The sequence below is a fragment of the Gracilinanus agilis genome, chromosome 3 (assembly GCF_016433145.1).
Source record: "Gracilinanus agilis isolate LMUSP501 chromosome 3, AgileGrace, whole genome shotgun sequence".
NCBI lineage: Eukaryota > Metazoa > Chordata > Mammalia > Didelphimorphia > Didelphidae > Gracilinanus > Gracilinanus agilis.
Genome location: NC_058132.1, coordinates 380,928,074 through 380,945,504, shown reverse-complemented (window position 1 = coordinate 380,945,504; position 17,431 = coordinate 380,928,074). Strand labels below are relative to the sequence as shown.

Sequence of the window (17,431 nt, the reverse complement as noted above, 5' to 3'; positions counted from 1 at the left end):
GTAAGGGTTTTAAAAAAAAGAAGAAAAAAAAATGAAGGCCTTAAAGCCAAAAAAAACTAATGAAGGTATATACTTAATATCCAATGCTCATAATGCAGTCCGGGTCATTAAAAGTTCAAGGATCGTCTCTGGTTTCCACCTCAACCTACTTTTCCATAGCCTCTTACCCCTAAAACCATGAAATTGAAAACTAACACTGATGGCATGACTTGGTGGTCACTTCCCTCGAGTTGTGCTATTCCTTCCTTTATAAGAAATGGTGTGGCCAAACCATTCCCAGTCTTATAAACTCTAATGTCATCAATAATCATTCACTGTATGAAATGAAGGAACAAAATTCAATATATATATAGAAAATGTGAACTCATATAGTACAGTGACATAAAAGAAAAGTTTCCATGGGAAGTAATAAAACACAAAGAAATAATTAACAAATAGGCACATATGCTTGTGAAATATAGGCTCTTTGGAAGAAAAACACTAAAACTTTGTACAATACAATAGTAAAAGCAACTCCACTGACACTGTCCGGTGTAAAAAGGACAAAGAGAAAATTAAATTACATTATATGTTTTTAAAAGTTCTTAAAAACAAAAATCTACCTATATAAGGACATGATCCTAAAAAAACCCAAAACAAACCAAAAACAAAGGAATCAAATGACTAGAAAGAGATCAGGGAGGTCTGGGAAAGATAGATTAGTTAAAAAGGAAATTAGTTCCATCATCACAAAATAGTTCCCAATGAGTAAACATAGGATTATGCAACAAATATCATACTATTTTTGCCCTTAATCTTCACCAAAAATCAAATATAAAATAAGGAATGGAGCCTAAACTGCCCCTTGGCCTTTCTGAGGAGGCTAGGCACACAGTTGCCCAAACTATGCAAATGAATACATAGGATCTCAAGTCCAGTTGTGGATCCTAAGTAATTTCCATTTCAAATACTATAAAAGTAACAGATAAAGTTCCTCATGCTTCCATTTTCTTCCATCTGTCTCCCCACCTGCCCCCTTGCAAAAAAAAAATTTTTTTAAGGAGTAAAAAAAGGAAAAAGGAAATAAATAAAGGGTATCAGAATAAGGTGATTGAAATTGACACTACATTCTAAATTGGGATATAATAGTGGAGGTTAAGATTTCAAAGGCTGATTCTCTCTCAGGGTATCAACTTCTCAAAAATCTCCAGAAAGAACTGTACTATTTTGCAACTGGTTAAGTGCCTCAGAAGAGCCTTCCATGTAGGGGGTTTAAAAATCCCTTTCCGCAGTAGACTAAATCTCCTTTTACAAAACTGACCGAGGGTATTACTTCATCAGTGGTCTCTGAAACCCCCAAAGGTTCAGTGAAAGTCCCAGGACAATTTTTGGAATACTTTTAATCAACAGAATGGCAGTGTACAAATTAAATAGAAAACCAACTGCATGTATGGGTGAGATTTCTTTCTAACATGAAAGTCCCAGAACCTAACCAGGTGATGGAGAACAGCGGGAGGGAGGGAGGAGTCTGAGCCACTTAGGGGGCAGGTGGCTGTGGGGTGAGAAAGGGAAGGTCAGGGCTTTGGGACAGGAATCCCCCACTGATGAGGCCTTAGCAGATGACTTTGATCCTCAGAATCTCTGGGAACAAGTCAGTGGTTTGAGAAGAGCCTGAAATCCAGCTGCAAACACAAAACACCACAGCACTGTGGGATTCGGGCAGAAGTGGAAGCTCCCGCAGGTGGGAGTGTAGGCAGGGGACTCTATAGTAATGAAAAGTGGAGGGCAGAAAGACAGGTGAGCAAAGCATCAATCAGGCTCCCTTGTGCCAGGCTCTCATTGACCTTCTCACCCCTAGAACAGCTAACCAACACCAAGGTGTCATAAAAAGCACTCAGGTTATTGTTTTAGTGGAAGAGCTGGAGTAGCTACAGGACAGGGTCCATGGAACAGTTCCAACTGGTTCAGGGAAAATACATGTTCAAGCCCTGGAAACAGCTAGGGTGCCACCCCCCAAGACGTGCTGGTAAGGAGCGCTCTCTGGCCAGCTTGCAGAAGACACAATCTTTCTTCACAGAACTATGACAAATATGCAGTCATTTCTTTAGAAAGTTCTATTTGTCTTGATCTTGTCACTGCAAGGAAAGTAAATGATTCTAGGTTAGGCAGAGTGTATAAGTTTACATTCTTATAAAGGCTGTTGTGTTGACAATAATATTTCCTGTAACTAGGGCTTTAAAATAGTTTGTTCAACAAATGCTTTTTTCCTTTCAGTTATGGTCCAGAGCTATCAGAGAAGAATTATTATTTATTTGGATTTTTTTTAGTTCCAACTTGCTCCTCTTGTTTCCAAAACATGTTAGATGATATATAAAAATGTAATGAATATATAAGATATTAAGAGACTACTGAAATCTACTATTTATAATACATAATTATTTCACAATTGTAATTCAAAATAAATTGTGAGGCTTAATTTATTATTTTTAAACAATTGGTCATCTGCCAAAATGAAAAATTATAATGTCTGTATTAGAAATGGTCAATTTTAGAGACAGTAGTTGTATGCTATAGTTCGCAGAGATATTTAACTTTAGTTTTTTGAATCTTGTCATTTAAAGCATTTTCAATTAAAGTTCTTTTTAAATGAAAAATGAAACTTAAATTTGATAGATCATTTTTGCATGAATAAAAGTATCTAGGTATTCCAATACCTGTTTTCACTATTTGGTCATATGTTTTGTTTAATTGCTAGTTGAAAGTAAAATTATGAAAACTGACTGGATCTGAGAGGAAGGAAAAATCCAAATCTGATTGATCATTTTGAATTCAAAGATATAGGACACTTGAAGATATGAATCTATTTGAGGAGTAGAATTTACTTTTTTGGAAATCAAGTAACTCACCTTCATTATTTCTGGGGAGGCCCATATATAGCAGTTAGGACCAAATTGAAATCAGATAGCATAAATTTCCTAAGTTTTCTTTTTTCCCCCTCCAAAAAAAAAAAACCTGTTTTCTCTCCCTCCACCACTGCAAAAAGAAAAATTAAGCCTTATGACAAATATGCAGAATCAAGCATAAAAAATTTCATCTTTGGCTAGGCCCTCAAATTGGTTTTATTCTGCGCTGTTTATCATCTCTTTGACAAGGAGATAAGAAACATACAGTTTAACTCTCCTATTCAGACTTTTGTTGTTGTTTTCCATTCATGAAATCACTCAATTTTAAAATCTCCTCTACTAATAAAAATGGAAAGTGAATAGCTAAAATTTCTTTGGAAAGAAGACTGTCATATGACAATGGCTTACTTGCCAATCAACTTCAATCCATAGAGACAGGAACAAGACCTGTGATTTCATTTGTATAAAGAACTTCCAGATGAGAAAACTCCCTTGTCCGATGAAGGCCAGAACTTTTTCTACAACGTAGAGCCTTATAGTTACCTCAAGCAAGGAACAGGAGGTTATTTGCTCAGGGTCACACAACCTATGCTAGAAGAGAGACTTGAACCAAGGTCTTCCAAACTGAAATTATCTGTACCATGTGCTGGGGTGCCTCTCAACTTTAATCTATATGAAAACTTAATAGTTCAGAGGATCTTTCATTTGTGTACCTAAAAGGAAACATCTTTTTAGTCACACTATTTTTCCTTTTTCTACTTACGATTAAAAAAAAATGTTCTTAGCTTCTTTTTCCCCCTCAGGATCATTTTAGTCTTATTTCAGTGGCCTACCTACAAAGAAGATTGGGTTGATAAAGGAACCTTAGCTTAAATTAAGTTGGGCAAATTCTATAAGTGATACACACAATTTATGGAGAGCTAGAGACAGAAAGACTTACAGTTTGGCCCTGTATTTTGAAGCATCCTTGGGTTCACTGCTAGGATTGCTCCAATCATCAGCTTCAGGAGTAGTCTTGTAATGCCTCCATGCTGACTTATTAAACACTGGAAGCCTTTCAAATGATTCACTTGAAAGAGCCTATAGGGATATAAAAGGTCTGTCAAATATCCATAATTTGGAATATGAAATACTGAACCTGAAATGTGGCTAGCATATTGAAATTACACTTCAATAATTCCTTATAGTCAAAACAGCCAATAAAAATAGATTTTATGGAAATATTAGGAAGTACTCTTTTTCTATTAAAAAAAATAATCACTCAGAAAGTTATGGTTTCAAAAAAACGGGAAAGAATTATATATAAATGAACTTTTAGATAAAACTATTTCAGATAATAATGCTTAAGGAGAAGCCTAATGAACCACATAACATAAGCCAAGAGACAAAATGTTATTCAACTGACGGATGCTTAGCCAAATTGTAATCATATGGTTTGGGAGGAAACAACCTTATGTATACCAATCATGCAAACAAAGATATGTTAAGTGTTTACAAAATTGTGATTTTAAGAATTATGCCCTTATATCATCAGGTTGTAAAAGGAATTCTTAATCACTTGCTCTAACTTAACTGGGGAAAGAACTGGCTGGCTCAGTGGACAGAGAGCCAGGCCCAAACATAAGAGGTTCTGTTACCATGGAGACCAGTCCACAGTTAAAGGAAATAGAAACTGCTCTCAGAGAGGAAGTGAGGTAAGAATGACAGTTGGACAGTGAGAGATAATGGCAAGCACGAAGTGTGAGAGGGGCCTTTTGCTCTAAGGCTGCTGGCAGTTGCTGCTGAGAGTTGGCTGCTGTAGAATCTGATTGAAGGAGAGTGTGTGGGTTGGTAGCTGCCCATTGTTTAGTGAGTTAGTTGGGGGGGGGATAAATAATAATAATAACAAAAAAAATTATATATATATATATATATATGTATAGTGTAGGTTCGGCCTGGTTAGATATGCTGAAAAGTTATTAGTGAGACTCTCTAATGATAGTTTTTAGGTAGTTTATAGGTTGATATAAGAAGATTTAGGTAGTTTTTAGGTAATACTAGGGTAGTTAGTGAAATCTCTCTCTTTTTCCTATCTTTCCGTCTTTTCTATTTTTTTCTCAAAACAAAAATTTTAAAAATGCTCTCCTATCTTTGTCAAGTTCCTAATTTTAACCCTACAAGGCATATACCTTATTTGTTAAAATACCTCATATAAAACACAACTTAAGAAAATTTAAAAATAGTAGCTCTAGAGAAGTAATATTTAAACATTAAGTTTTGAAAAATATTTTTAAAAGTAAGGTATAACAATACAGTGAATATTTATCTCTAAATTTCAAATCTATGTGTACATCGATCAACATTTATTAAGCACTTAGTAGTTACTAAATGCTGAGAATATAAAGAAAAAGCAAATTAGTCTCTTCCCTCAAGGAGCTTACATTCTAATGGGAGCTAATAAGTACATATAGGTATATACAGGACATATCACAGAGTAGATACCAAGTAATCCTAGTGGAAAGCATTTAGAGGAAACTGGAAAGGCCTCCCACAGAACACAGTCTTTGATCTGAATCTCGAAGGAAGCCTTAAGGGAGGAGAGGAAGGGAGAACATTTGTGTAAATGCACAGAAATAAGATGTGCACTGAGGAACTGCAAATAAGGTAGCATGTCTGAACCAGAATGTGGGAAGAAAGTAATGCACAAAACTGGAAATCTATGCAAGATCAGGTTTGAAGAGCTTTAAACGCTGAACAAAAGCATTTTTATTTGAAACTGATAAGGGGGTGGGGGTGGGGTGGGGCTGGAACTAGAGTGACACATACTTTAGGACATACATTCAGAAGCTGTGTGGCAGATGGATGGGAGTAATCTGAGGAAGGAAAACCATATAATATCAAAGAGTTTTCACATGAAGTGGAAATATACTTGAGTCAAAATGAGGACTACTGCCATGTTACTCCTGATAATTAAGGTACAAATAAGATTGTTGGGCAAGTCTTAGCACAATCCCAGGTATTGTGCTAAGACTTGCCCAACAATCCAACCACTGCACTACCTATCAATATCATAACTTCCATAGCTTAATATAAATTACAATGTAAAAACCATAAATGTCAAAACAGTTAAATATTAAAACATTTTTTAAAAATCTAAATGAAATACCTTCAAATAAATTACAGCATCAGTACCCACTCCTTCCATTGAATACAGTTTTAGGTCTCCTTGAAAGTATCTAGCATAAAGACGGGAAATGGGCAGCCCATAGCCAAATCCAGCCTAGAAAGAGAAAGCCCAGCACAGTAAGAGGAAAAAAGCACAGGTATTACAAAGATGTACATTTTAAAAATGTATTTCAGATGAAAGTTAAGCATCATTTTAATAAACATTACATATAAAACATATTAAATACTAGAAATTTCCCGCAAATTTTCCTTATGTTCAACTTTTATAATGTATTTCAGAAATATCTGTAAATAAAAAATGGTCCCTCCCAGCACTGGCTGGTTCTTTCTTTATTATCTAACAAGGTTTGAAGTGGTAACAAAACAAAATCATACTTTTCAAGGTTTTATCAACAGATCTTTTTGTTCTTTAGAGCTTTGGAAGCTACGGTTCAAATAAAATATTTTCCATCCACTAGTACCAAGGTCTAAGTGATGAACAGAGAACAGTTTGTAGAAAGGTTGCTTCCTGGTGTTTTGAGAGTGCCCCCATACCCAGATTTCTTGGTTACAGGGTCCTTACAAAGTTTATTACCTGCACAGCTGTCTCTTCACTTAAGAGATAACAGGTAAGAAAATTTCATTTACCTCAAAAAGTTCTGCTCAGCACTAAGTTAACTGCCATCCAACAAATATTCATAAGTGCCTGTTATGTGCCCAGGCATTGTACTATCAGGTTAAAATATTTCCTAACGGAGAGTTGCTGGATTCAAGGTGCATAATGAGACATACATTTTAAGACAAGACCAATGTGAGAATATTTTACTTGACAAAGCACTTACATGTAACCAAGGTCTTCTTTCTGCCTCTATTCTATCAATAGATGTATTAAAAATCTTTTGACAAAACATACCATTCTTTTATGTTTAAAAAACCCATAAAGCCAAAGTATAAAATGAACCTTTCTTTAATATAGGAAATACCAATCAAAAATTTAAAAGTACCTATAAAAACTAAGAAATAGAATAATCTCTAATGGGGAAACATTACTTGACATAATTGTAGAAATGCTAGCTTTGCAGAAACATGCAAAAAGGTCAAAGAACAAGCACAAGCAAATCCCAAAAAATAATTATAGTTTTTGGCAGATGATATTATGGTCTACATAGAAGATAATAAATACAGATAATAAAACAAACACATGAATCACTGGTATTTCTGTACATTACCATAAAAACCAGTAGGATAAGAAAGAAAAAAATTCTATTCAAAATTACTACAGACTATATCTGGGAGCTTGTTTACTAAGACATGCAGGAATTATAGGAATATAACTAAAATAATCTTTAAGAAACAAATTTAAAAATCAGAAAAGTTAATGGTTCACATTGAGGCCATGGTAATGTAACAGAAATGGGGAAAAAACCCTAATTAACTTCAAGATTCACTGCCATAATAATTCACACCAAAGGTTATTTTATAGAATTAGACAAAATCAACTCAACATTCATTTAAAAGGAATTTTAAGTTGAGAAATAAGGCAGTACTACATCTCTAACTCTCCTACAAAGCAGTAGTTATTTTTTAAAAACTTGTTACTGGTTAAAAAATTGAAAGGTTGATCAATGGAATAGTTTTCTTAAACAAGATGCAAAAGTAAATGAACATAATACTGTAGTGCTAAATAAGCCAAAGGACATGAACTATTAGTGTAAGAGCTTATTATCTGACAAAATCTTCTGGGAAAATTAGAATAAAGATTAAGAAAAATGATGTGTAAATCAATAACTCACAACATATATCAACAATAAACTCAAAAGAATATAAGATCTACATACAAAAGATCATGTTAACAAATGAGAGGACAATAAAAGGTGCTAGACCAAGTTCTTGACCAAACAAGAGACAGAAAGTAAATGAAATGGACATCTTTTATTCATAAAATGGAAGTTTTTACCCAAACAGAAACAATGCAATAGAATTAGAAGGGAAAAAGTTAACTTGGAAAAAATCTCAACTGCAAATACGAAAAATCTAAGACATATGAGGAAATTATATATGTACAAATGTATGCATACATGTTATATGAAAAAGAACTATTCCTCAACCAAAATGGTCAAAGAATATGGACAGCAGGTTCTCAAAAGAAGAAATTGAAAAATTATCAACTATATGAAAAAATATTCCAAATCACTAATGAGAAAAATGCAAATTTTAAAAAATAGCTAAGATTTATATCAGTTTAAAGTTTGCAAAGCACTTTACATTTGCTTTCTCCTTGGATCCTCTTAATACATCCTGTGAAGTAAGTACTATTATTATCATCATCCTTTTATTATGGATGAGAAAATTGAGGTACAGAATAGTTAAATGACTTGCCTAAGATCACACAGCTAGAAAGTGGTTGAGGCATAATCTGAACTCAGGTGTTCAACTCCAAATCCAGCACTTTTCCCAATGTGCCACCTAGCTGGGTTACACTTCACACTATCAGATTAGTAAAAATGACAAAAAAAGAAAAAAATGATTGTTGGAGGGTCAGTGGGTTAATGGGCACATTAATATACATTAATGGTAAAGCTCTGAAATGTGCCAACTATTCTCAAAAGTATTTTGGAACTATATTCCAAAAAGTCATTAAATTGTACATTGTCTTTGACTTGTTGATACCACTACTAATCATACACACCAAAGAAAGCAAAGACAGAGGGAAAGGACACATATATACAAAAATAGCACTTTTTTGTTGCAGCAAAGAACTAGAAATTAATGCAGTGTCCTTCTAATAGGAAATGGTGTAAGCAAATGATGTATGTGAATATGATGGAACATTATTATGCCAAAAGAAATGTCAAAGGGGACGGATTCAGAGAAATCAGATTATTTCTACCAGGAAAACCTAGGTAGAAATGATAGAGTAAAGTGAGCAGAACCAGTACTATTTGCAGACAATTCTCCAGAGGAAAAAAACTCTGAAAACTTTAAGACTGAATATTTAGATGAATAAATAATGATGAAGCACACCTCTTGGATGAAAGGGGCAGAACAAGGCATACATTTTTAGATGTAGACACTCAGTCATTTCACTTGAATATACATATTAGAGGGTAGAGAGGGTGTGTGTGTGTATGCTCACATGTGTGCATATATGTGTCAAGTAAGTATAACAGTGGATGTCATGCAGGCCTGTAAGTTGGGAGGATCTGGGTTCAAATCTAGCCTTAGACCCTTCCCAGCTGTGTGACCTGAGCAAGTCTCTTAACTTTGCCTCGTCATTGCTGCTCTTCTGTCTTAGAATTGATACTAAGACAGAAGGGTTTTTAAAAAAAGGTTATGGAGGTAATAGAGAGGCAGGTATGGTAAAAAAAAAAAAAAAAGAAATGAAAGAATATCTAATGAAACATTTAAAAATACACAGAGGAGAAAAGAAAGTTCAAAATGGCACAAAGACAAGCCTAGCAATACTGACAATATCAACTTAAATTTAACATTTATTAAAAACCACGCCGTAGATAATATATTTAATGTCATACACAACACCCTATTTTTCTAGCCTCCTTTGAATATGGAAATGTATTTATCGACTTTAGATTCTTAAAATATTTTAAAAATTGAACTTGTTCATAAAAGTGTCACTATTCGGATGCCAGTTTTGCTGTACATATAAATTTATGTATAATTTTCTTCATTAGAAAATTTCTAAAATAATGCAGTGACATCAATACTGTTTCATTTTCAAAGGTGCATCATGCTTTTTAAAAATGGGTGGTATAAAATGATTTCTCACCTGCCTCTTTCTTTACATAGTTGCTGGTAGCCATCAAGAGGTTCCCATGCTGGCAAAACAGCAATGCTAGGAACAGGGAGGGACAGGGGCTCTAAGACACCCATATAGACATCATGACCCAAGTTTGAGGTACTAAATATTACTTCTGCTGCATTTATTATGTTATTTCTGGCTAGAATCATCATACCCCAGATGATTCAAATAGGATTAAAAATCGTGCCTTTCAATTTTCACTTATGTCTTATTTTCAACCTTTTGGGACTCAAATCTCTTTAATACTGTAACTTATATCTCTCTTCAATTATGGGACCCAGATAGTTAGTTGTCAGAACAATGAGCTACCTGCTGCAAAATAAAAAAGCCAATAATCTTTTATTTAATTCTATTAAAATATTACTTTCTCCCCAAATGCTGTTAAAAATCCTGTTAAAAGAGTCACTGGTATCCCTTGACAGTAGAAATCTAAAGAAATGCAAATCTACTTTTGTTTTGATATAGTACTGAAGGAAAGAAATCCTCACAATAGTCATGAGGAAGACATTTACCTGCTTGTATTGAACATATGTCACAAGCACAATGTGGAAAAATAAGTTCTATATGTTGAAGAAATTTAAAACTCTATGGATGGTGATCTTAAGGATAAAAAGGACCTTGATATTTCATGTAGTTTAGCCTATCACACCTAAATCAATCCCCAGAATCAATTTATTGGGACTCCTTTGGAAGAAGGAACATACTCCTGAACTTAACATTTCAAGACCTCTCTAATGTCTCTGTATACGATAAAAATTTCTTGGGAATAACCAATAATTAAAGCATTTAATAATTAAAGCATTTAGTAAGTGTCTATTACAAACCAGACTTTGTGGTAAGCACTAGAGATGTGAAGAAAAAAGGGAATGAAAATAATTCTGTTCTCAAGGAGATTTACATTTTATTAGAGAAGACAACATGTACATATGAAAAGTACATACAAAATAAATGAGGCAGGTTAGGACAGTAAAGAATGTTGAAAAAAATGGGAGATGGAGTGCCAGTGAAGGACATCAATAAGGCCAGCTTAGCTAAGCTGCAGAGTATTTGTAGCCAAAAAGATTATTGGCTTTTTTAATTTTGCAGCAGGTAGCTCACTGTTCTGACAACTATCTATCTGGGTCCCATAATTAAAGAGAGATATAAGTTACAGTATTAAGGAGATTTGAGTCCCAAAAGGTTGAAAATAAGACATAAGTGAAAATTGAAAGGCATTATTTTTAATCCTATTTGTAGTAATTTCTAATGAAGAAGAAAGGGTAAAGTGAGGAGAGCTGGCAAAGGGATTTGAAAGCCAAACAGTAGAGTTTATTTTATCCTACCTTTTTAGCAGAGGACCTTGCCTCACAGAAAAAAAGAAAATAAAACAAAAAAAAGTTTAATGGAAAAAATTGAGACCATTTGCTGAAAGCTTTCTTCATCTTGCAAAAACTCAGGTGCCTTTTTCTATTCTCTCCTCCTCTACCTCATCTCATATGAAGAGGGGACCACTTTTGCCAAGGCAAATATATGCAGAAGTGATTCCATTACATCCTATTTTCTCTAATGGATCGTCCCTTTTGTTTTTCCAATCTAACAGATCTTTAATCTTTCCCTATCTCTTTGTCTGCCTCTTGATACCTACAAACATGCCCATGTCTCTCCAGTCTCTAATACACTTTCACTTGATCCAACTATCCCCTCCTAGCTGCTAGCTCTCATACTATAAATCATTCCTCCCTTCATGGTGAAATTCCTTGTAAAAATCATCTTTGTACCTAGTACTTCTTTTCTTTTCTTTCTTTTTTTAACCCTTGTACTTCGGTGTATTGTCTCATAGGTGGAAGAGTGGTAAGGGTGGGCAATGGGGGTCAAGTGACTTGCCCAGGGTCACACAGCTGGGAAGTGGCTGAGGCTGGGTTTGAACCTAGGACCTCCTGTCTCTAGGCCTGACTCTCACTCCACTAAGCTACCCAGCTGCCCCCATGTACCTAGTACTTCTACTTCCTCTTTACCCATTCAATCCTAAACTTTCTGCAATATGGTTTCTGACTTCATTATTTAACTGAAATTGTTATCTCTAAAGTTAACAAACAATCTTTTAATTGCCAGATTTAGTAACATTTTCTCATCTTCATTCTTCTTAACCTCTCTACAGCTGCTGACACTACTGAGTACTATTTTTCTGCTTTCTAGGTTTTGACACTTCTCTCCAGGTTTTTTTCTCACCTAAATGCTCCTTCATGCTTGCTCTCAAGGTTTCTGCTACCCACCCAAAGGAGAGGTGGTAGCCTCTTTTCTTATCCCTACATAATATCTTGCTTAGAGGGTCTCATTAGCTCCCACAGATTTAGTTATTTATCTCTAGGCAGATGATTACTGGATCTATATATCCAGTTTTATTACCAGGTCTATATATCCAGTTTTAACCATTCTCCTGAGCTCTATCTCTTAAGACATTTTAAACTGGATGGCTTACAAATAACTCAGTACAAAGTTTATTATGGTTTTCCTTAAACTCTCCACCATTCTTCTATTGCTGCGTAGAGGACACCAGGATCCTTCCTAGTCATCTAAGCTCCCAAACTTAGTATCATCCTTCATTCTTTACTTGCACTCACCCTATATACCCAATCTTTTATCAAATCTTGTCATTTCTGCTTTCAAAATATCTTTTCTACATCCACTTCTTTTCACTCACATAATCACCATCTTGTGGCAAGCCCTTATCACTTCATGCTTGGACTAATGTGAGTCTTCTGCTTGCCTCAAGGCAGACCAAATTTTTAAAGTGAAAACAAAAGGTTTTTTGATTTGTTTGTTTTAAAGATAGAATTAAGCCAATGATTCACATTAAGAATCTTGTTTAGTTAAATTTGTGTATTCTTACCAAAGGTGCTGCTCTTGATGGTTCCAGGCTAGGTCTGGGAGCAGTTGAATACATATAGTTAAAAAGACGATCTATTTTTCGCAGTGGAACACCACCACCATGGTCACTTATCTATAACACACAAAAATTACAATCTTCTAGAAAGTGGTATATGATAAATATTGAGTTAACTACAGAAAATACACATCAGAAATATTCTAAAAAGTATTCAAAGGTGTTGAGTACTATAAATTCACCAACAAAATGCTAATTTAATCAACATCATGAAATTTCTACCTTGGAGTTAACCACATGTGATTCTGTTATGAAGCTTAGAATAACATACAAAACTAGAGCTTAGCCTGCCAGAAATTATTTGGATAAATATTTCATAATTCATCTCAAAGTTAAGCTCCAAAGGGACAAATGACAAATATAAAAGGTCATATCATAGGTAAATTAGAGAAACCAGGAAGAAATAATTTTTCAGATCTATGGCTAGGGGAAGAGAATGATTGAAATCGCTAAGTAATGAGAAAAATGCAAATTAAAGCAACTTGGAGGTTCTACCTCATATTTGTCAAAAAAAGAAAATGACTCAGTAGGGGAGCTGTATAAAAATAGGCACATTGTTAAAACTACTGAAGAACTTATAAACTGGTCCAGCCATTCTGGAAAGTAATTAGGAATTTATAAATGGAATCTCCTAAACTGTATGTACCCCAGTGATACTATTTATACTTCAAAAAGAACAAGGAAAAAGTCCCAGATGTCTCAAGATCTATATATTTCTTCTTTAGTATGTGGCAAAAAGAAACCTCTAGAAGCCTGGGGTGGGAGGTGTGTGCCCATCAACTAGAAAATGGCTTAACAAATTATGATATGTGGGTGTAATGGAGTAATATGATACTATAAGAAATGATGGAAACAGTTTCAGAAGTTTGAGAAGACTTACATTGAACTAATGCACAATGAAAGAAGTTGAACCATGATCATGAGATATACAATACTAACATTGTAAAAACAAATCATTTTGAAAGACTTAACTCTCATCAGTCATGATTAGAGAGGATCAATAGATCAATAATGAAAAATACTATCTACTACTACCTCTTGTCAGCCTTGACTTGTTCCACATGACAAGAGGCCATAGAGCTGAGACACACATTTTTATATGTAGCCAAAAGGGGAATTTTTTTTTGCACTATTCATGTCTATTACAAGGGTTTTCTTTTTTCTTTTTTGTGAAATTATTAATCTGAAAACAATTATTAATCTGAAAACAATTAAAACAATTTTAAAAATTCTTAATGACATCAAAGTAAAAACATTAATAAAACAATTACCTTAATGGATAAATCTTCTTTGCCCAATGTTACTAGAGTTTTAATAGATGGGTAACCTTCTTTTCTGTTTTCATAAAGTTCTACTGTTGCTCTCATTGAGTTCTAAAGTTTAAGAAAAAAGAGATTTTGGTGCTTTTTTCCTCCCATAAATTTACTTATATACTTACCCCTCCTTCTTGAGACACAAATAGCCAAACAGATTTTTGAAAAAGGAATTATAAAGAACATAATTTATTTTATTACCTTGCATAACATATTTTGCACATATTTCTTAGATGAGTATTTGTTCTGTTCCCCTCTCTCTCTACATTAAAACACACACAATCATATTTTCTAAAATAGATTGTTTGAATTTGTCCTTAGTAACAAAGATTTTTATTCCACTCAAATTAGTTTTTACTTTGTTCACCACCCAAGCCTCCTTCCAGTAAGTCCTGCTATCCTGAAGGCTCAGGTATGAAAGTGCTACTAGATTTTCAAAGACTATGCTAATAGAATGCAAATTCTGATCATTTTGAATTTAGGTTTAGAGATAGGATGCATTCCAGTGTCTAAGGACCTAGCTAATTTCCAAATGGCTAATAACCAAGTTGGCCAGCAGATAATGAAAGATGTCAGCTACAGCAACTCATGAATTTGATAATCTCCTTTCTTCAATCCTATCTAGATTCCTTCTCTTGGACCTAAAAAAAATATATCTCTTAAATCATGAAAAAGAAAAAGAAAAAATTCTTACTGGACCCTACCATTGCATAATTCTATCTTCCTATATTTCTCTTCTTTATAGTCAAACTCTAAGGAAAACATTTATCAGCTATCCATATATACTCTTTGTCTCCACTTATCAAAATCCTATCATTTGACTTCCAACCTCACCACTCAACTGAAACTTCTCTGCAAAGCTAACATATCATTCTCCTCATTCCACAATGCTCCTTCCATTTCTGTATCTTTGCAATAGGAGTTCCTTTGTGACTGGAATATATTCCCTCCTCACCTTTACCTTAGAATCCTTACTTACTTCAAGGTTCAGTTGAAGCTCAACTTTCTATATTGTATTTTTTTTTCTCACCCAGCCTCTTAGGTGTTACTGCTTTTTTCCCCAGATTATCTTGTATCTTTTTATGTATTTCTCCCGTTATATGGTCTTTGTATTCCCATTACATAGCCTAATCATCTACTAAAAGGCAAAAGTGGCTGTAGTTTCTACTACTGGAGATACAATAGTTTCCAAACTTATAAAATCAGGTACTCCTCAGTTTCTGAAATATATCCCCATGACCCATGGAAAAGCATTGGATTTGTCTGACTGCCACTTTCTACCTTTGTGACTTTGAATAAGTCACTTTAGCTTTTCTAAGTTTCTCTCTATATAAAATGAGGGCTTGGAAAAGAGCAGTTTTATCAAATTCAAAAAGAAATCAGGGCAAACTAAATTGTGCCTTGTGGGCACTTAGATAAACACATACTAATATGTGTTTATTGGATTTTTATTTGTTAAAAATTTCCCAATTACATTTTAATCTGATTCTACCCACACTTGGGAACATTATGGGACATGTCACTGATATCTCTGATTAAAAGATGCCTTACAATTCTGTATTTATATGATTCTATAATCTATATAGTTATTTGTGACACTTGGTAAAATCAAGGAGGTTGTGGATTGGCCCTCAAAACTGTGTGATTGGCCAATGGGAGGATAAGAAGATAGGTCACTTCCCACTTTGTGATATAGACTAGGACTTAACAACACTGCCACACCAATTTTCAACTTCCAACACTCTCTTGCATTCTTCTAACTCTCTCTTTTGAGCAAACTCCTAAACTCTCCTCTTCTAAGCTTAGGGTAGGGACTTGAGGGGCTTTGAGGTACTCACAACTGTAACTGAGCAAGTGCCATTAGAAATTTTGCCCCACATCATATTTCCTGACTATGGCAGATGTTCTTGAAAGATGGGTTCTATACCTAGGGACAGTGACCAACGAGAACTGCCTTCTCTCTTTCCATTATGGGAGAAACAAAGGCATGAAGGATGAGGAGGTAAGGAAAGATTACGGTCCTCTTCCCTAAACTACCCCTTTTCCAAACTTTTCTCTTACTGCTGAGGGACTACCATACATCTAGTCATCCATGTTATCACAATCTGATGTCAACTGCCCCCTCGATCCCCATATTCAATCAGTTCCTAAATCTTTTTTTTTCCTACCTCTACATCTCTCAAATCCATTCCCTTTCTCCATTCACAGAGTCATCACCCAATTTCAGGCCTTTCTACCTTTTACCTGGACTATTGTTAATAGCCATCTCTCAAGTTCCTCCCCTCTTCGATTTGCACAGTCTAGTGACTCCCTATTGACTCAAGTATCAGATATTATTTTATATTTGTCATATCTTTTTTATCTTCTAATTTCTGTATAAGTTTTATAATGTAAATAATTTACAAATAATATTCAGATATTGGGGGTACATGCTTAAAATTTGTTTTTCCTGATAGGAGTATGAGATAAAAAGTGTTTGGGGATTGTTATACAAGAGGGATATTTTTATATGTTGAAATGGTCTTGTGAATGGAGCCTAATGAAGCCAATTCTTTCATGTCAAATCACATTTATAGAACACCTCTTCTCTGGAGAATTCAATAGGGATGAAAAGATTCCTGCTTTCTGTAAAAATTAATCGTACTGCTGTGAAAAGGTAGAAGAATTATAAGGTAAAAAAAGCAATTCTGAGAATGCCGCAACTATTAGTGAAAAAGCTAATAACTGAATGCTCCCATATCTACCTTAAGATATTGTATCAGTAACATTTTTGGGAAGCTGATAAGTACAACTGTGATCTCTCTTAGGGAAAAAAAATTCATAAAGGCAACAAACTATGAAAATTTGGATCAGTCTTTTTTTTTTTTTCAAACCCTTACCATTGGTTCTAAGGCAGAAGAACTGTAAGGGCTAGGCAATGGGGGTTAAGTGACTTGCTCAGGGACACACAGCTAGGAATGTCTAAGGCCAGATTTGAACCTAGGACCTCCTATCTCTGGCCTGGATCTCGATCCATTGAGCCATCTCTCCCCCCAAAAGTCTTTTTTAAGTCCAATGTGAATATTTTTTAATTGCAAACTTGGTCATATTTATTACTAGAAGTAAAACCAAAAGAGACTTGTCATAACTTAAATCAGCAAGAACAATAACTTAATGGAAGTACTAAAGATTCTTCTCCTTTCTTTTCCATCTCCAATATATTTTCTTCTTGTGTGAAAGTTAAATTAACTGACTTATGTATATAAAAGGTTTATTGTACATCACAGGAATAATACCGATATTCAGAAATATAAGATACTAACAAATTTTTTGTGGTCTGTGTATCATTCCAGGGATTTTTATGTCTGAA

The 17,431-nt window shown here is 34.4% G+C and overlaps 1 protein-coding gene across 1 annotated transcript in view; it reads right to left on the bottom strand.

The window, feature by feature from the left end:
• Positions 1–1,361: 1,361 nt before the first annotated feature.
• Positions 1,362–17,431, bottom strand: part of PDK3 (pyruvate dehydrogenase kinase 3) — a 169,945-nt gene continuing 153,875 nt past the window's right edge. The window contains exons 9-13 of the mRNA XM_044670151.1: positions 14,041–14,142; positions 12,716–12,826; positions 6,028–6,141; positions 3,823–3,962; positions 1,362–2,114 (exon numbers count right to left, since the gene is read on the bottom strand). Of these exons, the coding sequence (XP_044526086.1) occupies positions 2,084–2,114; positions 3,823–3,962; positions 6,028–6,141; positions 12,716–12,826; positions 14,041–14,142 (498 nt within the window). The 3' untranslated portion in view covers positions 1,362–2,083. The remainder of the gene's footprint in view (positions 2,115–3,822; positions 3,963–6,027; positions 6,142–12,715; positions 12,827–14,040; positions 14,143–17,431) is intronic.